The 22,107-nt window shown below is 42.6% G+C and overlaps 1 protein-coding gene across 1 annotated transcript in view; it reads right to left on the bottom strand.

Moving 5' to 3' along the window:
* The window catches only part of KATNAL1 (katanin catalytic subunit A1 like 1), a 178,216-nt gene that overhangs the window by 17,619 nt on the left and 138,490 nt on the right, over positions 1-22,107 (bottom strand). The window contains exons 8-9 of the mRNA XM_040340465.1: positions 20,160-20,286; positions 9,194-9,328 (exon numbers count right to left, since the gene is read on the bottom strand). Of these exons, the coding sequence (XP_040196399.1) occupies positions 9,194-9,328; positions 20,160-20,286 (262 nt within the window). The remainder of the gene's footprint in view (positions 1-9,193; positions 9,329-20,159; positions 20,287-22,107) is intronic.

The following is a 22,107-nucleotide window of genomic DNA, read 5'->3' as shown; positions in this document are numbered from 1 at the left end:
ACTTTTGTTTGCATGATACAGCACGGCTCACCCCAGTAATCAGGGGACCTGTGCATGTATATAGCTGCATAATGCTACACTACCTCCTATTCCCTTATTTCCTGACCATTGTTGGTGGCCTTATGATCCCTTGAGGGTGGGACCGGGGTGGTTTCCTTCTGTTTGGCTCACCTTTGATCATGCGTGTCCCCACTAATATTATGGGGCCTGTATGGTGCGATATGGGGGGTTATTTGTCTTTGGGGGCCCTTTAGGTCTTGTTCTATTGGTCTATTATGCTTCTGAGTAGGGCTATTCAAATGGGCAGCCTTGCTTAGATACTGCATGTGTCGCTATCTGTAATGATCATGGGACTACTAATAAACATATGATTCCCATGGGTTACTAAACATTAATTTCCGCACAACACTATTGGGTCTCTCCCTGTATGGCATTGTGTGTGCATTGTTGTGCTCCATGCTGCGGGGTCTTTCCCCCTCTCTTTGATCCTGCTGTGTGGTGTTACAATGCCTTGCGTTCTGCCTTGCCATCTGATGGTATTGGCTTTGTTTGCAGGCGTTGGTTACGGCGATGCTGTGCCTATTGTGGGCGCGGTCTACCCATTTCGGCACAATTTGATGTGGCTATGCATGTCTTCTCCTGTCTTGCCTGTCTGGTTGGGCTCTTCCTCTCCCTATGTGACGACGCATGTCACGTCTCTGACCATGCCCCCTTCTCCCTGTCATCGTATTCCCGGCATCCTTGTGATGTACCAGCTGGCCCCATACGTCATTGAGTGGTGTCCCTGCTCTCCACCTTATAAGACAGCTGGTGGATTATCCTTACCAGCTGTCTTTGTACATCTACCAGCGCACGTGACTAGACGCCTACCACACCTACTCGCACTGGCTGCAAGTAAGTTTTGTGCCTTTCTGCCTGTTGCTCTATGACGCTGGGCTGGGAATATTTTATTTATTTTATTTTTAAAACAACCATTGTTGGCTCAACTCTTAGGGACCATTTAAATTTAAATAATATATAAATAATTTACATTTGTTATAGACTGTTTCATTTATTTTATATTGGGCATTTTGATTCGTGCAAGGTTCTCTATATACATGCCGCTATGACTTTGCCTTGCAGCCTCTGCATATTCCCTGCACTAATGCCTTATATTGCACCCAACTATGTTGGGCTATCTATACAAATTGACCATCTAATATGGGGGGATTTAACAATCTCCACCCACTATTTCTGTATGTTACTTTAAGCAAAGATTATATAGATATATATATTCCTTTCTTCTTTTTTCTTAGATCCCATGCATTTGTCATTTGTTGGGGCATGACTATATGTCTGGGAGTCATATCTCCCTAAAAAGCTTCTTTAGCCATTCCATGTGTGAGGTGATACAAGGCGTCTTATTGCCACATCACATGCTGTTATTGCAGCATTTGGAGACACGCATGATCGATTTAATTTTCATTCACTATGAGTCGGTAGGTTGCCATCCACAGTCTCGCCCTCAACGATGCTCCTTTTTGCTGCCTCTGTTCATGGTTTTAATTTTGATTCTTTTTATTTGTAGATCAATTTTTATTTATCATTTGCACCTGCTTTGTTGTAATGTAGATGTACATGTAAATTTCTCTGTTATGTGTATATATGGTTTCTATTATGTATGTTTCTTTTGTTTTTGTAGAATTTGCTATGGTCGTACCCTCCAGACATTTCCCTGATGAAGGGACTATTCATATGTCCCGAAACGCGTCGGGTAGACCAATGACCATTATCATCGGCTCATCACTGTATTATTGCACATTGTTCTGTTAAAATTCATTGTTGGTGTCTCCTACACCACGTTTTACCTTTATATATACTTTGTTTCATTGTCATTAAATTATATACATTTTATATTATACTGATCAGATTCTTTATTTGGTTTGCCTCAAAAATCCCACAATTCCTGTTTTGGGCATACTTGCTTCTTTTTCTTACAACAGTTTGTATATGTGCCTCCCACTTTTTAAGGGACCAAAAGTAATGGGACAGATTAACAATCATAAATCAAACTTTCACTTTTTAAGACTTGGTTGCAAATCCTTTGCAGTCAATAACAGCCTGAAGTCTGGAACCGATAGACATCACCAGATGCTGGGTTTCATCCCTGGTGATGCTCTGCCAGGCCTCTACTGCAACTGTCTTCAGTTCCTGCTTGTTCTTGGGGCATTTTCCCTTTAGTTTTGTCTTCAGCAAGTGAAATGCATGCTCAATTGGATTCAGATCAGGTGATTGACTTGGCCATTGCATAACATTCCACTTAATTCCCTTAAAAAACTCTTTGGTTGATTTCGCAGTATTCTTTGGGTCATTTTCTATTTGCACTGTGAAGTGCCGTCCAAGAAGTTCTGAAGCATTTGGCTGAATATGAGAAGATAATATTGCCTAAAACACTTCAGAAACACTTCAGAATTCATCCTGCTACTTTTGTCAGCAGTCACATCATTAATAAATACAAGAGAACCAGTTCCATTGGCAGCCATACATGCCCATGCCATGATACTACCACCACCATGCTTCACTGATGAGGTGGTATGCTTTGGAACATGAGCAGTACTTTTCCTTCTCCATCCTCTTCTCTTCCCATCACTCTGGTACACGTTGATATTGGTCTCATCTGTCCATAGGATGTTGTTCCAGAACTGTGAAGGCTTTTTTAGATGTTTGGCAAACTCCAATCTGGCCTTCCTGTTTTTGAGGCTCACCAATAGTTTACATCTTGTGGTGAACCCTCTGTATTCACTCTGGTGAAGTCTTCTCTTGATTGTTGACTTTGACACACATACACCTACCACCTTGAGAGTGTTCTTCATCTGGCCAACTGTTGTGAAGGGCGTTTTCTTCACCAGGGAAATAATTCTTTGGTCATCCACCACAGTTGTTTTCCGTGGTCTTCCGGGTCTTTTGGTGTTTCTGAGCTCACCGGTGCGTTCTTTCTTTTTAACCACTTTAGCCCCGGGCCTGTTTTTCAGAGTCGGTGTTTACGAGACAAAACCATTTTTTTTTGCTAGAAAATTACTTAAAACCCCCAAACATTATATATATTTTTTTCTAACACCCTAGAGAATAAAATGGCAGTCATTGCAATACTTTTTGTCACACCGTATTTGCGCAGCGGTCTTACAAGCGCACTTTTTTGGGAAAAAATTCACTTTTTTATATTAAAAAATAAGACAACAATAAATTTGGCCCAATGTTTTTATATATTGTGAAAGATAATGTTACGCCGAGTAAAATGATACCCAACATGTCACGCTTAAAAATTGCGCCCGCTCGTGACATGGCGTCAAACTTTTACCCTTAAAAATCTTGATAGGCGACGTTTAAAAAATTCTACAGGTTGCATTTTTTGAGTTACAGAGTAGGCCTAAGGCTAAAATTATTGCTCTCGCTCTAACGATCGCGGCGATACCTCACTTGTGTGGTTTGAACACCGTTTTCATATGCGGGCGCTACTCGCGTATACGTTCGCTTCTACGCGCGAGCTCGTCGGGACGGGGCGCTTTAAAAAAAATGTTTTTTGGTTTTCGCATTTATTTTTATTTATTTTACAATTTTTAACACTGAAAAAAAAAAAAAAATTATCACTTTTATTCCTATTACAAGGAATGTAAACATCCCTTGTAATAGAAAAAAGCATGACAAGTCCTCTTAAATATGAGATCTGGGGTCAAAAAGACCTCAGATCTCATATTTAGGCTTAAATGCAAAAAAAAAAGAAAAAATTTGGAAATGTCATTTTTTCAAATGACAACAAAAAAAAAATGTTTCTTTAAGAGGCTGGGCGGGATTGACGTTTTGACGTCACTTCCGCCCAGCAGAGCTATGGGGAGGGGCGAAGGAAATTTTTCCTTCAGTCTCGTCCCCGCTCAGCAGCCGAACGGTCGCGATCCCCTCCGCCGCTACCGACGGCTACGGTAAGCGGCGGAGGGCGCGGGAGAGTGGCGGGAGGGGGGGGGGCCCTCTCCTGCCACCGATAACGGCGATCTCGCGGCGAATCCGTTTACACGGCCGCCCACAGAAGAGATGAATATCTCGATTGTGGCAGCAGCTGCTGCCGTTACCGAGATATTCATCTTTAAAGTGAGGTCGTATAACGACGGTGGGCGGTCGGCAAGTAGTTAAGGATGTTCCAAACAGTTGATTTGGCCACACCTAATGTTTTTTCTATCTCTCTGATGGGTTTGTTTGTTTTGTTTTTTCAGCCTAATGATGGCTTGCTTCACTGATAGTGACAGCTCGTTTGATCTCATATTGAGAGTTGACAGCAACAGATTCCAAATGCAAATAGCACACTTGAAATGAACTCTGGACCTTTTATCTACTCCTTGTAAATTGGATAATGAGGGAATAACACACAACTGGTAATGGAACAGCTGAGCAGCCAATTGTCCCATTACTTTTGGTCCCTTAAAAAGTGTGAGGCACATATACAAACTGTTGTAATTCCTACACCGTTCACCTGATTTGGATATAAATACCCTCATATTAAAGCTGAAAGTCTGCAGTTAAAGCACATCTTGTTTGTTTCATCTCTAATCCATTGTGGTGGTGTATAAAGCCAAAAAAAATTGAATTGTGTCGATTTCCCAATATTTATGGATCCGACTGTATAAACATAGTATTAAAGTGGATGTTCGCTCAAAAAAAAATATTAAAAGCCAGCAGCTACAAATACTGCAGCTGCTGACTTTTAATATTAGGACACTTACCTGTCCTGGAGTCCAGCGGCGTCCGCAGCAGAGGACGAGCGATCGCTCGTCACCCTGCTGCTCCCCCCTCCATCCACGCTGAGGGAACCAGGAAGTGAAGCGCTCCGGCTTCACTGCCCGGTTCCCTAAGGCGCATGCGCGAGTCGCGCTGCGCCCGCCTACTGGCTCCCGCTGTGTGCTGGGAGCCGAGTGTTCCCAGCACACAACGGGGGGGGGGGGGGGGGGGCAGACGGGATGTGACAAAATTCCCGTCTTTTGCCCGTGAATGCCGGGCCGCAAGTGGGTGCAAATACCTGTCTTTAGACAGGTATCTGCACCCCCTCCCCCCTGAAAGGTGTCAAATGTGACACCGGAGGGGGGAGGGTTCCGATCAGCGGGACTTCACTTTAGGGTGGAGAACCGCTTTAAGGTTTGAATATGCAATACAGACATACTGAGCCATTATGATATATAATCAGTGTTAATTTTTACATTAAATTTCGATTTAGTTTTAGTCATAGGCCCAGATTCACAAAGAGTTACGCCGGCGTATCAGTAGATACGCCGACGTAACTCCGAATCTAAGCCCGTCGTATGTTTAAGTGTATGCTCAAACTGAGATACACTTAAACATGCCTAAGATACAACGGCCTGCGCCGTCGTATCTTAGGGTGCAATATATACGCTGGCCGCTAGGTGGCGCTTCCATTGAGGTCGGCGTAGAATATGCAAATGAGTCGTTACGCCGATTCACAAACGTACGCTTGCCCGTCGCAGTAAAGATACGCTGTTTCCGTAAGAGATACGCGGCGTAAAGATAAACATGCCCCCTAGGTGGCGTATCCAATGTTAAGTATGGCCGTCGTTCCCGCGTCGCAATTTGAAAATTTTACGTCGTTTGCGTAAGTCGTCCGTGAATGGGCCTGGACGGCATTTACGTTCACGTCGAAACCTTGCGACGTCATTTAGCGCAATGCACGTCGGGAAATTTTAGGGACGGTGCATGCGCAGTACGTTTGGCGCGGGAACGCGCCTAATTTAAATGCTCTACGCCCCCTACCCGGCTCGATTTGAATTAGGCGGCCTTGCGCTGGGCGATTTACGCTACGCCGCTGCAACTTTACAGGCAAGTTCTTTGTGAATAAAGCACTTGCCTGTAAAACTTGCGGCGGCGTAACGTAAATGACATACGTTACGCCGCCGCAGTTTTACGCCCATCTACGAGAATCTGGGCCATAGTCTTTTGACTAAAATGCCATTTTAGTTCTAGTCGTATTTTAGTCATCTGAATTGTTTTAGTTTTATCTTAGTCGACTTAAATCAGTGGTCTCAAAGTACCGGCCCGCGGACCGGTTATAAATGGCCTGCAGGCAGGGTGGAGGGTGCCGCGGAAGTGGGGGGAGTAGATTTCCTTCACATGCAGAGTAGCGCAGGAAGCGTCTCTGTCATAAGTTCACTTCTCTGTCTCACACTGCGGCTGCTCCCCGCCCCCCCTCTCTTCTCGTCCATCCCCATTTGCTTGTGATATCACCTGGGATGGACGAGAAGAGAGGGGGGGGGCCACCGGGGGGCGGGGAGCAGCCGCAGCGTGAGACAGAGAAGTGAACTTATGACATAGACGCTTCCTGCGCTACTCTGCATGTGAAGAAAAAAGACAACAAGTAAACGCTGACCTTTACCCCATGTACCCTGATTGTGCCCCATGTGCCCCATCTCTCTCACAGGCTTGGCTGAAAGCAGCAGGAGCCATTGGCCTCTGCTGCTGTCAGACAAATCCAGTGATGAGGGAGCGAGGGGTGGGGCCGAGATATGCTATGTGTGCCAATGGACACACAGAGACCAGTTTAGGAGCAAGCCTGCACATGTACCACAACAGGAAGCAGCTTCCTATAGTGGCACACACAATAAAAGAAGAGGAGTCTAGAGCACCAGCAGGGGACCTCAGAAGGGGAAGTTTGGGACTGCTCTGTGCAATACCACTGCACAGAGAAGGTTAGTATAACTTGTTTATTTTAGGGGGGGAAAAATGTTACTTTACAATCACTTTTACCTTTTCTGAATGCTCCCAATATAGGTTCCCTCACACATTCTTAGAATTCTACAAGCCCAAGTTAGATGATTTATATGGAACCAGGGGAGACTTGGATCATCTACTCGCATCTTACTCCTTCAAAGACTAAGTGGCACAAATCAGCCAACTAACAAAGTGCCATATCACAATTGAATCCCACTTTTAGATTGTCTTCAGTTCTGTGGTTCCCAGCTGAAGGAAGTTGTATTGAAATCTCAAGCATGGCTCTGATATTTAATGTTGCTTGGTTATTTTCTTTATCATTACATCCTTGCTTAATATTAGTTCAATATTTGCAGAGAGAAACTCCTTTTGAATCTGTACCCGTTATCGTACATTCTTTTTGCACTTGCTAGTGTCTGTTTCTTATTGTTTCTAATAAAATTCAAGTGAAAGAAACCCCCTTTTAGATGAGTATCAAGGCAATGGAAATTGAATCTCTTAGAATAAATGTTTTATGGCTTCCCTGAAAACAAATCCTAATACAGTAAAACCTTGGTTTGAGAGTAACTTGGTTTAAGAGCGTTTTGCAAGACAAGCAAAATATTTAAATTAATTTTGACTTGATATACAAGTGATGTCTTGATATACAAGTAGCGTCATGTCACAACCGGGTATAAAAGAGCAGAGAGATGCATTTAGATGTATCAATATGGTTACATTTAATGGCGGTACAACATTTAGCAACATATTGCTACATTTGCTATAATCCTCTCTTCTATTTTATACTCTTTAGCTCCTGCTGGATTTTGCTTCTAATCCCCATGTGGAGGCTTCCATTTGTGGATGGACATTTTACGGTTACACAACTTATCACATTGCTATAATCTTTTTATTTGGACTATAAATGGAAGGACTTATGAATAAATGGTTGTGGAATGAATCATACGAGTTTCCATTATTTCTTTTGGGGAAATTTGCTTTGATATACAAGCAAGTTTCTGGAAGGAATTATGCTCTCACTCCAAGGTTTTACTGAACAGCCCATTCCAAAAGAGTTTGGGACTCCAATAAATACTCCAGCAACCTCTTATCAACATAACCCCCCTTTTGCTCTGGGCATTAATTCTCCTGAATCTTTCAGGTAATAGATTCACTTTAATATTACATTACTACATAAATTCTACTCTGTGGATGCCATAAAACCCTTCCAATTATTCCAGGAAAAATACAAGCTTCCTCTTGTCGAAACTCTTCCTATACATTCAGAATAGAAATTTCATCCTATGCACAGTTAAATAACAGCAACCGAAGGACATTTATACACAATTTAAGCTCAAATATTGGGACAATACCCACAGTCCAGGCCCAAATTCCCTACTTTACTTTCTACTCCTGAAATCTACTTACCAAGTCACCCAAACCATATGTTACAAAATTGCATGCAAATTTAGGTTCCCTTTTTAGCAATGAAACATGGGCACAGATGTAGTCTACCAACAGGTCCTTCCACCCAAATGTTGCCTTTTTTTAAACAAACTTTCTAAGTCATCTCTAGATGGTACTTGGTGCCAGAAAGAAGAGCAAATAGCAATCCTCAGAGTCTGTAAAGCAGTAGTAAACCCAAAGTCAAACATTTAATATATTGCAGCTTTCTAATCCTTAGATGTGGTGGCTGCATTTGTTTTGTTTTTTAGGCTTTTCCCCCCCTGTTTTCTCCTGGTTATCTGGCCACAAACAAACCTCCTGTATTAGAGTGCCTACACTTTGGATGGAAGCACAACAGAGACAGTTTTGGACAGCAGCATTATTAATCTTGGAGGGGGGGTGTTAGATGTACTAGCAGATTTAGACGCATTAACAAATTGTAGCTAAACTCCAGCTAACACTTTTGAAGCAGGTACAGTAAGTTTGGGATAAAGGTTTTACATCAATAAATAAAAGCTGAACATTGTAAGACCTCTGTAAGTGGTAAATGGTTTGTCTAGTCAGATCACCAGGTAAAAAAAAAGGAAAGAAAGCTTAAAAAAGAAAACCAATTCAGCTGCAGTATAATAAAGCTGCAGTATAATAAAGGTTTGCTTTTTATTTTTATTTTTTAACACTTTAAGCCCCCCATCAGCATTGCATTGCTGACTGTATTCCAGTTGGGTAGATGTGCCTGCATTTCCTGTCCCAAGTGATACCATATGTATCAGTATGAGACAAAGTGCCACCAGGACAAGAAGCAAGAGAATCTACCAATGTGGATGCACAAAATAATAATAACTTAAGAGGTTCTAAAATGTATCCACTCATTCAGGAACAAAAAATGTTTTGGCGGGAGTCGGGCTTTAAGTCTTGATCTAACCTGAACCATCATTGGTATTTCGGTACCTTGGATAACCCAATACGGATACAGATGATATAGCAGAAGTGATTAAAACTGATTTACTGCTTTCTCCATTCTCACCTGTAGGTAAGGCTATGTATATCCTTTTCTCTAATCTCCTTCGTAAAGCCTCATCAATGTCCCATGGGAAATTGGTAGCAGCCAGAACCATCACCATTTTCGATGGGTCATCATTTTCCAGGGCACCTCCAACACCTAGTGTATTAAAAAAGATGATGTTAGCAAAGTAAACAAGAACAAACTAGTATAACAAAAATATGCAGCATGATTTCACTGGCAAACAAACTTCCCATCAATGCTTTTAAGGATTTTGAAATTCTGTCATCACGTCACAGAAACTCACAAGACTGCTCTGGTAGTTCAAGGAGGTATATATTTATAAAGCAGAATGACTAAGGCAATCTTTCAGATGGTATCTGTGTACGTAGTGACTGGAGACTGAACCTTGAAGGTTGAACATAAAATAACTAGCGCTTTGCAGAGGAAATGGGTTACATATACAACTGTATTCACTGCCCTTAAACCGCAATTACTAATGTTTTCTTTGTTTAGCTGAGCCCATAGGAGCATAGTTTCACTTACAGCAGTTTCTCTGGTATATCTGCTGCTTTTATGATTTTTTTTCTGGTTCAGCTATAGATGTATTCAGTCCCCTCCTGATGTTCCTGATAATTAGAAAATGTAGGCTATAAATTCTGCAGACTACAACGTCTGTTATGCCACGTACACACGATCAGATTTTCCGTCGAAAAAACCTTGGATGTTTTTTCCGATGGAATTTTGCTCAGGTTTGCCTTGCATACACATGGTCACACAAAAGTTCTCTGAACTTTCGACCGACAAGAACACGGTGACGTACAACACTACAACGAGCCGAGAAAATAAAGTTCAATGCTTCCCGAGCATGCGTCTAAAATTTTGCGCGTCGGAATTGCTACAGGCGATCTGATTTTCAGATAGGATTTTTTTCCATCTGAAAATTTGAGAACCAGCTCTTAATCTTTTGTTGGCGGAAATTCTGACAGTAAAAGTCCGTTGGAGCATACACACGGTCAGAATTTCCATTCAAAAGCTCACATCGTCTTTTGTTGTCAGAATTTCCAATCGTGTGTACGGGGCATCATACTCTAATGCTGCATACACACCATCACTTTATGTGATGAAAAAAAATGACGTTTTTAAAAACGTCACTTTAATTGACTGTGTGTGGGGGAAAATGTCGTTTTATGTCTTGTAAAAAACGACCAAAAAAAATTGAAGCATGCTTCAATTTTATGTGTCGTTTTTCAAAAGTGCACTTTTTACTTCACAGAAATTGACCGTGTGTAGCAAAAAACGTCGTTTTCTAAGACGTTTTTTCATCCGCGCATGCCCAGAAGCTACTTATGAAGCGAGCTTCAATGGTAAAACGTGGTGGAACGTAACCTCACTTTGCAAGAACATTGTGAGAAAACGATGGTGTGTAGGCAACTTCGTCTTTGAAAATTGAAGTTTCAAAAACGTCATTTTTTACTTCACAGAAAGTGTCGTTTTTTTTCATCACATAAAGTGATGGTGTGTATGCGGCATAATGCTGGACATACAAGATTAGAATGTTCTACCAGTAACAGATTCCTATATCCACGTTATACAGCACAGCTGGGAGAATCCACCTGCTGGGCAATTGTGTTCTGACAGCTTCGTCTGCAAGCATTTTGAACATTTATCAGCAAAAAATTCAAGTTAGACTTATTGGCAACTATATTTCCAGTAGTCTTTCGGGACAGCAACTGAGAAATCATAGTTCCTCCCTCTAGGAACAGGAAACACTTCACCTCCAAAAAGGAGACTTCTCCCCACACATCCTTAGTTGTAGTAGAGTATCTCCAACCAAACTGAAACACACAAGCACAAGAGAGTATAATATAGCAGTTTATGGGCAACAGTTGCTGTCCTGAAAGACTACAGGAAAACAAGTTACATGTAAATCTACTGTATCTTGAATTTCCCAAAACATCTTTCAGCACAGCACCTGAGAGGATGAACGAGAACTTACCAATCTTAGGAAGGGACCAAAGCTTGCAAGTTCTTTCTACCAAAGGCCCGATCCCTTGCTGACAATAGGTCCAATCTGTGGTGGCAAACAAAAGTGGATAAGCTTGACCACGTTGCCGCTTTGCACATTTGTTCTGGGGTGGCACTAGACCTTTCCGCCCATGTAGTCGCCAGAGCTCTAGTGCATTGAGCAGGACTCCCCAAAGGTGGGACCAAATCCATACAAACAAAAGCTTCTTGACATAGCCAATCCTTAGCAATCTAGCCATTGACCCTTTTAAAGGCTTTTTGGCCCTTTTTTGCATTAGCATACAGAACATAAAGAGAGTCTGAGCTCCTAAATTCCTTGGTTACCTCCAGGTAATGTAACACTACACTTCTTACATACAAAATAATAGAAATTTATTTTATTCTCCCCCAACAGATTTGGGCAAAAGGTCAGAAGGACAATGTCCTCGGAACGGCGATAAACAAACAACTTTTGGAAGAAATCCCAGATCTATTTTTAAAATAATCCTATCCAGGAAAACTGTCAAAAAAGCTTCCTAGTAAATAGAGCATGGCGTTCGCTGATACTGCATGCAAAAGTAACTGCTATCAGAAGAACCCTCTTTAAAGTAATGAACTTCAGAGATGCTGCATCCAACGGTTCAAAGGGTTCTTTAAATAGAGCTTGCAGTACTATTGACAGATCACATTTTGGAAAGTCTCTAATCGGCGCAAGTCTAGACTGAACTAGAACCTTAAAAAATAAATTTTACAACCAAAGGTTCAGATAAAAATGGAGCTTTCGAAAAATACACCTAAAGCAACTACAGGCACCTTGATGGTGCTAACTGCTAGAGCCTCTGTTTGCACTCCCTTGTAAATATTTTAGAATAGAGGAGAGGTCTTCTGGCAGACCATTAGAAGAAAACACACCACAAGCTTTATACTCTCTACACTTTATTATAAATTACTGTAGTCACTTTCTTACGATTTTCCAGAATAGAGACTAGGTGCTCCAAGAACTTTTTTAAAAGCTGCTCCGCAGAAAACAGGTTGTGGGGCTTAGATTAGTTACCTCTGGGTAACATAAAGGCCCTTGAAGCAGAAAGTCTTGTCTGACTGAAAAAGGTTAAGGCTTGGCTGCCAGATAAAGAAGCATGGAGATCCATGCACTCTTGGAACAGAAGTGTGCTATTGAGGTGACTGAACTTCTTTCCCTCTGAATCTTCCTTAGAATCTGTAAGATCAGTTGAAAAGGGGGAATGCATAAAGTTGGAACTCCAAGGGATGCTCTAGAGCATCCATTACCAGGGAACGGTCTTCTCTGTACAGGAAATAAAACAGAGGGGCCTTTGCATTCTCTTGATTTGCAGAGGTCTACTTGAGGACATCCCTATCTCGTCGTAATTACAGAAAAAAATTCCAGATTTAAAGTCCACTCTGCTTCCCATAGCCAGTGCCTACCCCGGAAGTCGGCCACCAAATTCAAAGTACCCTTGAGACAGTCTGCCGATAAGGATACCAAGAGGCATTCTGCCCAAACAAGAATCTCCTCTGCCAAAGTTTGTAATGCTCTGCTCTTTGTGCCTCCTTGTCTGTTGATTTAGGTCACGCTGCAGCATTGTCCAAGAAGACCTGAACGTGCGACTGTAAAGGCCATTGCAAAAGCTTTTAACGCTCTCCAATTTGGGGATTTTGCTGCTTCGGAATTTTGCCTGCAATGTCTCCCTCTTGTCTCTTGGAAGAAATGTTTTCTGTTCCATGAGATTGATCAAATGAGCAGGAAATACATTTATCTTTTGGATATTTGAAAATAAAATAATTTCCAAACGTTTGCAAGCCACAACTAAATCATGGCACAACTTCTCCTATGAGGCTGCAAAAAAAAGGAGATGATCAAGATAAGGAATCACTGCTATCCCCTTCAGTCAAAGAGGGTCCACTGCTTCTGCCATTACCTTTGTGAACACTGTCGGGCGGATGAAAGGCCAAACTGTAGAGTCCTGAACTGATGCAGAACCTGATCTCCCAATCTTCCAATCTCAATGCTAGCCTCAGGAACTTATGAGATTGTGGGTTAATGAAAATAGGCATCCCCTAAATCTATCGATACCCTGGCAGCAAACCAATCTTGCAACAGGGGATTTTTGACTGAAAAGAGTCCATCTGAACCTTTCATTATTGGACCAATTTGTTCAGTGGTCTCAAAGAGAAAATTTCCTGAATATTTTTTTTCCCACTAGGGAGTAGAGAACCCCTGCTGTTGTTCTTCTGGCAGTACCGGCATAACTCTCTGCAAAATTAGTTCTGGATTAGGGACTTCATGGTCAGAGATTTGATCGTATTCTTCAGAATATTTGTTACTAAATATCTTCTTTGGGGGGGCAGGGGACACCTGCAAATTATCGGACATAGCTTTGGGAGACCATATCCAAAGGGTCTCCCAATTGCGGAAGAAACCCCTGCAGTCATTGGGAATTCTCGAACTGTGCAGGAGGATGAAAAGGGACTCATTGATCCTTTTTTTTTAACATAAAAAAAATTGTCTAGATGACTGCGTTTTCTTCTTTTTATTATTTTTTGTATTTTTGTCCGCCGTATCATCCAGAATTGATTCTAAGTCTTGGCCATAAAGAAGGTCATTAGAAAGTGGTATACTACACAGCTTTTTTTTTTTAGAAGCAGTGTCTCCCGAACATGTTTTCCGCCATAAAGCTCTCCTGGCAGAGTTTATAAGTGCCGCTGATCTGGCCAAAATTTGTATGGATTCCGCTGGGGCACCTGGAATGTAACCATTAGCCTTAGACAAAGTCGAGAAAGATTCTAAAACCTCCTCTTTGGAAGTAACTGCCATAATATGTCCTTTTAACTGGTTAAGCCAGTTTTCAAGATTCCTAGTAACACAAGTAGATGCCATAGTAGACTGACAGAAGTGATAGTAAAGTCTTGTTTTTCTCCCCCATTAAAATAACTAACCTGTTATACTTACCTGCTCTGTGCAGTGGTTTTGCACAGGGCAGACTGGGTCCTCCTCCTCTTGGGTCCCTGACTGGAGCTCCTTTCCTCTCCCTCATGTTGAGTGCCCCCACAGTAAGCAGCGTGCTATGAAGGCCTGAGCCGAGTTGCAGGGGGGGGGGGGGGTTTGACAGCTGAGGCACTCGTGGACATCGCAGGATAGAGATGGGGTTCAGGTAAGTATAAGGGAGGACAGCTTTTTATCTTAATGCATAGCATGCATTAAGATAAAAAAAACCTTCTGGCTTTACAACCATTTTAAGTAGCAGATATATTCTTTTGTCCAATTGGCTCCTTTAGATTGCCCATGTCCTCAAAAGCTAAATCTGTACTTCTGAGACCTAGGAAAAAGCCATGTCTAGCTTAGGCATTTTTTTCCATATGGCTTATGGGTATTTCTCACAATGGAATGTCCTACAAGGGAATCTCCTCTTACAAGCTTTTGAGAATAAAAGTATTCTTTCCAGGTCGTGCCATTCTTTCTTCACAAGGTCGGAAATCAGAGTGTGAACGGGAAATACCCGCCCCTTAGGCTTATCAAGAACCAAGTACATATGGTTTCAGGCTAGGTTCACACTGCTGCCAATTCAAAATCGCAAGATTTTACCGTGATTTTGCCACATTTCACGGCCGCGATTTCAGGGAATGCCAGTCTATAGAGCTGAATTTGCATCGCACACGGATCAAACTCGCACAGGACCCTTTTTCCCCGCAGCTTAGATTTGCACCGCACTGATGTGAACGGCACTAACGGAAAACAATGTTATTTTAATGACTTGCGAATTTGAGCAATCGCAATGGCTCAAATTCGCAAAAGAATTTGCAGCAGTGTGAACCCAGCTCTTCCTCAGTGCTTAGCATAGCATGAACTGCTTAACCACTTAAGGACCGCCTAACGCCGATATACGTCGGCAGAATGGCACAGCTAGGTACAGGCATGTACAAGTACGTCGCCTTTAAGAGCCCAGGTGTGGGTTGCGCGCGCACGCGACCCGGTCCAAAGCTCCGTGGCCGCGGGACCCGATCGCCGCTGGTGTCCCGCGATCGGTCACAGGAGCTGAAGAACAGGGAGAAGTGTGTGTAAACACACCTTCCCCGATCTTCACAGTGGCAGTGTCATTGATTGTCTGTTCACTGATATAGGGAAAGACGATCAATGATGTCACACGTCCAGCCCCGTCCCCCTACAGTCAGAAACACATATGAGGTCACACTTAACCACTAGTGGTTAACTCCTAAACTGCAATTGTAATTTTCACAGTAATCAATGCATTTTTATAGCACTTTTTGCTGTGAAAATGTGTCAAAATTGTCCGATGTGTCCGCCATAATGTCGGAGTCACAAAAAAATAAAAACGCTCATCGCCGCCATTAGTAGTAAAAAAAAAAATTATTAATAAAAATGACATAAAACTATCCCCTATTTTGTAAACGCTATAAATTTTGCGCAAACCAAACGTTAAACGCTTATTGCGATTTTTTTTTACCAAAAATAGGTAGAAGAATACGTATCGGCCTAAACTGAGGAAAACTATTTTTTTTATATATTTTTTAGGGATATTTATTATAGCAAAAAGTAAAAAATATTGATTTTTTTTCAAAATTGTCGCTCTATTTTTGTTTATAGCGCAAAAAATAAAAACCGCAGAGGTGATCAAATACCACCAAAAGAAAGCTCTATTTGTGGGAAAAAAGGATGCCAATTTTGTTTTGGAGCCACGTCGCACGACCATGCAATTGTCTATTAAAACGACAAAGTGCCGAATCGCAAAAAGGGGCAAGGTCCTTAACCTGCATATTGGTCCGGGTCTTAAGTGGTTAAGAAGACCATCCTCTCCTTTCAGAAATAATTTGTATTTAAAAGCTGAAATACTTTCCTTTTTTCCTTCCTGGAAAAAAGATCCCCCAGGCTCTGCACCAAAGATGGCAGAAGGCTGTGGGGTGGGCAAAGATTCTAACATGGCAGAAACTTGTGTGACGGCATGGTGCGAAAAGATTGAAATGTAGAACAGAGCTCATTTTTTATCGAGGAAGTTCGGTCATTACACACAGCCGAAGATTAATCCTTAAAGTAAAGTTCCACTCACTTTTACAAGGTGGTTCTTAAGCCTGCACCCGAACCGATGGGCGAATCGGCCTCGGGGGGCCAAAATCGCAGGCTCCCTGGACAGGTAAGTGTCATTATTAAAAGTCAGTAGTTTGCACAGCGTTTTATTTAAACTTTGGTGGTGAAGTGTTTCCCATCTCTGGTGGGAGGAGATATGATCTCTAAGGAGAAGTCCTAAAAGAAGCTTTGGAAAATTTCACAAATTATCATTTTGTGCTTTACTTAATTTTTTTTGCTGTCTATGCCCTCAATGGGGTGAATTTTTACATTGCGCTGTATAATGTATTATTGCTGGGATTTGTAGTTCCTCTATACCTGGTCAGTGGTAATCTGCATTGCGCAGTATAATCATTATACAGCGCAATGTAGAATACCACAGCTATAGAGGACTACAAACCCCAGCAATAGTACATTATATACAACGCAATGCAGAATACCAGCAGTTACAGAGGACTACCAATCCCAGCAATAATACATTATACGGCACAATGCAGAATAACGCCATCTATGCTATCTTTCTCTGTAGAAGATAAATAAGTTAAACGATCACTTTAAGCATCATAACCATTAAAGCTTAGTGGAGCACAGATATAATGTATGGTGTGTTTGTTTGTGTGGGCGCGCGCGTCGGGGGTGGGCCTTAAAAATGCACCTTCGCCTTAGTTGGCAAAAATCCTTGCATCGGCCCTGCCTATAAAAAAAAAGGCCAAATAACAACCCAGCCTGGCAGAAAAGGAGGGGGAAGCACCAGGGGGGACCTCCCTGCAAGGAAACAAAGAGAAGAGGGGTCATGCCACAAAGAAAAGGCAATACGTGCTGCAGGGAAGAAAGGCTAACCAATCCACAAATAGCAGAAGAAGAGAAGAAAGCCAAATCAAAACTACTGCTGCCGGACGTAATAGAGGACCGGAAGATCAATTTTTATAAGAAATCCATGAAAAGGTTAGCCACAAAAAAAACAGAAAGGGAGGGCTCTGCTTGGTCTGCTGGAGCACCAGCAGGTGACAAGGAAGGGCCATATTCAGCAAGAAGTGTACAAGTACTATGGAGTAAGGAGGATATACAACCGATGTTACAGGGTACAAAGTGATATACTGAAAGCAGTACCATACAGAAATGTACAGGATAATGAAGAACAAACCCCAGAATGAGTTTCCCTATTAGCCTACTAGGTGAAACGGTCTTATCAGCCCCAGATAAGAGTTGGCAAGGCAGGCAAACGCAGACACCTCTATAGACTGCAAATGGAGAGGATAAGCGATTACCTAAAGGGTACGCTGGTAACAGGGGGATGGGGACCTTTCCCAATACAAAGTTGGTGAATGAAGCCGACTGATACGAAGGTTAAGTTCTTGAGAAGGTTAGAGCAGAATTGCCACTTAAGCCCATAAAAGGGCAATTCAGCAATCTGACTCTGTAGAAAAGGTAGGGAAGCGTACTTCAGGGTTCACAACAGAGCCAGAGACCTGATAGACATAAAGAATGTGATATGAGAGTAAGGAGTAGCAGAGGCACTATGTTGTGGAACTAGGATCTAGGAAACAAAGGGTAATAAACTACACCTGGGCTGTCCAAGGGACAACCAGCCAACATGAGCGTAGTCTCATACGGAACAACTGAAGAGAGTCAAAAAGGGTAAATGTATTTCTTTTGAGCATGGACCAGACATATACAAAAATGTCATGCTAAAGTAGGAGGTCAAGCATAGGCCTGGGCAACAAGATATTTTGGGGAAAAACCTCAAAAGCAAAGTGGGCTCAGGCCCAAGGGAGGGCAAATAATTTTGCACCACAAAATATGGCAAAAAAGGAAAAATGTAATTCTGCTTTTATTGTAAGACTTATGGCTAATAATGGTTACATGAACCGAAGGGTAGTATAGCCATCACACTGTGTTGTATAAAAGTGGACCACATTTCTTGCATGAGAGATCTAGGAGGCTAGACAAAAGCATAACTATGAAAAGTATGCAAATGGTGGTGCCCAGAGGGGACCTTATGAGAGTCTGGTTACTGTACTGATTTTTATAAATGCATTATGGGTGTACAGCCCTAAAAGGACAAGGGTTAATATGTATGATTGGAAGGCCCTATATTCTTTGCCAGAAGGAAAGGAAAAAAAAATACCTATCGCAACAACAGGGCCATAACGTGGTTAGGCAAACCATCTTTTTTTTTTTGAGAGGGAGAGAAGAGAGAGAGAGAGAAGAGAGAGCGAGAGAAGAGAGAGAGAGAAGAGAGAGAGAGAATAATTGTCTATGATGTTCCTTTTCCAATTAAGGGTTAATGGCAGTAGACCACCCATTTGCCTCCAGAGATAGGGGCCAAACTTCAACATGAAGAAGATTTTTAGTAGGTCCGGTGGGCTTACAGGTGGCAAGATTGAAGACAAGAGCTGTGATCTTGAAGAAAGATTAGGATTATCTATGTCAGGAGAAAGCTCACTATTAATGTCTCCAGCCCAGTTAGCCATAGTCTGGGAAACAGATAAGGTGACTATGGCCAGGTGTAAGGCAGAGCCATAGTCTCAAAGGAGTCTCCAAACATCTATCCACTATATTTATAGAAGGGGGGAAACCTGAAAAGAAACAGTAGACTGAGAATTCGGTGCAAGAATGGCTAGGTCCAGATGGGGGATAGAGCGTTTTTTTTTATTCTGTGTCCATAAGATACAAGATGTCAGGAGGGGAAAATAACCTTGCTAAGTTTTGCCAGTTGTAGAAAAAAGCATTCTACAAATGGCCCTGTGCAGTGTTATGCATAGATTAGTGCACACTGCTTGGTGAATGAGTCCATAACAGTTGTGCTGGTGAAAGTACTGCGTATCCTCTGCTTAAATGTCTGCATCCCATTTGTTTTCTGCCACAGTGAGAGTGCTAAGCAATTTTAGGTTTGACCCAAGAACATGAGGAGGGGAGTGTTATAAACCGATAGCCCCTGCCGATTCAAGAAGTGGCAATAACCTCTGGAATAGATCAGACATAGTGGCACTAAACTCTGCCATAGTCAGATAGGCACGTGGTACATGCCAGTAAGGGTGCCTGAGTCAGAGGGCTGGAGTGATGTCAGTGTTAGACCTTGCCCCAGAACAAAGGGTTTCCTCAGAGCGTGCAACAGACCTGTCCCATGTGCCCCTGCTCCCAAGCACCTGTAATCCTCCATTGCAAAGTGAGGGTATTCTCTGGAGGCATACTCACAGAATTAATATGTATTAAGGGGTTTAAATGTGTGTCTGGCATGAGGGAACGCAAGTGAGAAAAGTTAGCTGCACACCAACATCCGTCCAACAGGTTTATTGAAAGACTGAGGGAATGCAATAACCCAGGCGCAAATCGACTTCTGTGTCTCTGATGAATCCAGCAACAGGCAAGATGGCAAACGATTAGCTTGGGTTTTTCAGAAGAAAATGGCCAGCAGAAGTGTAGTTAGGAGTCTGATAAACACTATATCACTAGCCATAGAGGAACTTTTGGTAGAAAGGTGAAAAAACACCATGAGGGGATGGTGGTGAGCGGTTGAGAGACTTTCCTTCACTCCCCGACACCACCCTGCCTCTACTCCTCTTCTCTACGAGACCCCGGATTTTTTCTTCTTCGCACTGCTTATGGCCCCAATGGTGTTTTTTTCCTCTTTCCCTTTGAGGCTTCGCAATCAATGCAAGTGCATGTACAACTAGTGTTTGGGAGGTGTGGGGAAGGGGGTGGGTGTGAGCCAGGAGGGAGGGGGAGGGAAGGTAAAGTAATAATTGTTTTATATATATGTATTTTCACTATGGTGTATCTTTTTTTTGCTACTTGAAAAACAATAACAAAAAAGTATTTGAATAAAAAAAAAATGGCACACAATGATAATCCATGAACAGACATGACAGTTGGTTACCATACCATCCATCTGAACGAGAAGCTCAGACTTGACTCTTCGACTGGCCTCGTGTTCATCAGATGTTCCTCTACGGCTGCAAATCGAGTCAATTTCATCAATGAAAATAGTAGTAGGTGCATAAAATCTTGCCTGTAGGAAGCAATAACTTTGTTACTGAAAAAATATACAATACAAAATCATAAATGTATGGGTGTGCATGTATAACAAAATCACATTATGGAAAATATATTTTCCGAAATGTAAACGAAAACATATGGGGGTAATTCATAAAGGGTTTCATATATGCCCCATATAATTTTGACAGATGCAGCAGGCGGGGCCTAAATCCCCCCCCCCCACTGACGTCAGACGGGATGCGAGGAGGAGAGAGAGCTGGCCAGTCACGTGACCTCGGGGAGCCGATCTGAAATACAGTAAACGAGGCATTTTTTATGTTAAACGCAGACAGGAATGCCTTTCATTAGGGAACCAGCAGGATTTTATGCGTTATGAGAGTGACAGGAGCGGAGGGGTCTGGCACTGACACCGGGGCAGACAGGCAGGGAGGGGAGAAGGGAGGAGGACACAGGAGCACATAGGAGGACAGGAGAGCTGCGGCTGATGAAGGCACATAAACTGACCACGTTGTCCGGGCTCAGCAGCCATGATACACCGTGGTCAATTTACAAAGGGGAGGACAGAAACGGTCAGGATCAGTCAGGTATTTCAGATGTTACAGGAGGCCAAATGACACAGCACAACCTCGTTGCTGTATAAAATGATTTACAGTAGCAGGATTCATTTTTTTTGGGGTTAACAAACGCTTTGTGGCAGTATGTGGATCCATAGCCACTATTCAGTCCAATAATGGCTTTCTAATCTACCCAATGCTATCTGCTGTCAATCAAAAGGAAGGTGGACCTGATGGGGAACTAGTTTCTTAGTTCCATCTATCCAAAAGGCGCTGTGGTCATGGGGACTAGTTCCCTATTAGATCAGTATTCCCTGCAAGCTCATCATTTTGTCAATAATGGTATTGTTATGTTTGGGTACTGACAGCACCTGTATCCCCAACCACTTTGTCTAAATGTATCTTTTGGCCAGGGAATATCCAAGCCCGACAGCCACATGTGTCTGGAAATAGAGCCCTGTGTGGGAAGCGGTTTAATTTTTGACAGTTTTCCAGCACAGAGATGCCCCATTCTGAGAACTGGCATGCCCCTGTATACCAGCCTAGAGCTGGTCTTAATTACTGCCAACTTCCTAACTTGGTAACTAATGGTAATTCTATCAATGCCATAGCGACATGTTCTTAAAGTAGGGGTAGTAAGAATTACTTGAATTTGTCGCAAGTGTCAATACTTGTACTGAAACAGGCGCAAATGCTTGCCAGATATTTATACAACAGCTTGGATTAAGAGTGATCGCAGAAATCTTTATATTTGCTGAAATTAGGCACAGGTACTTTTAAAGAGAACTAGCCCCATAAATCTTTTGTAAATGTTTTACTGAATTCCACTGAAAGACTTAGGGCCAGATTCAGGTAGAATCGCCGCATCTCGGCGGCGGCGTAACGTATCACATTTACGTTACACCGCCGCAAGTTTTACGGGCAAGTGCTTGATTCACAAAGCACTTGCCTGTAAAGTTGTGGCGGCGTAGCGTAAATCCGCCCGGCGCAAGCCCGCCTAATTCAAATGATCCGGGTAGGGGGCGTGGATCATTTAAATTAGGCGCGTTCCCGCGCCGATTGTACTGCGCATGCGCCGTCCCTAAAATTTCCCGACGTGCATTGCGCTAAATGACGTCGCAAGGACGTCATTGGTTTCGACGTTAACATAAATGGCGTCCAGCGCCATTCACGGACGACTTACGCAAACAACGTTAAATTTCAAATTTAGACGCGGGAATGACGGCCATACTTAACATTGGCTAGGCCACCTAGGGGGCAGCTTTATCTTTACGCCGCAT

This window comes from Rana temporaria, chromosome 2, assembly GCF_905171775.1.
Source record: "Rana temporaria chromosome 2, aRanTem1.1, whole genome shotgun sequence".
Classification (NCBI taxonomy): domain Eukaryota; kingdom Metazoa; phylum Chordata; class Amphibia; order Anura; family Ranidae; genus Rana; species Rana temporaria.
This window is presented reverse-complemented; position numbering and strand designations above follow the sequence as displayed.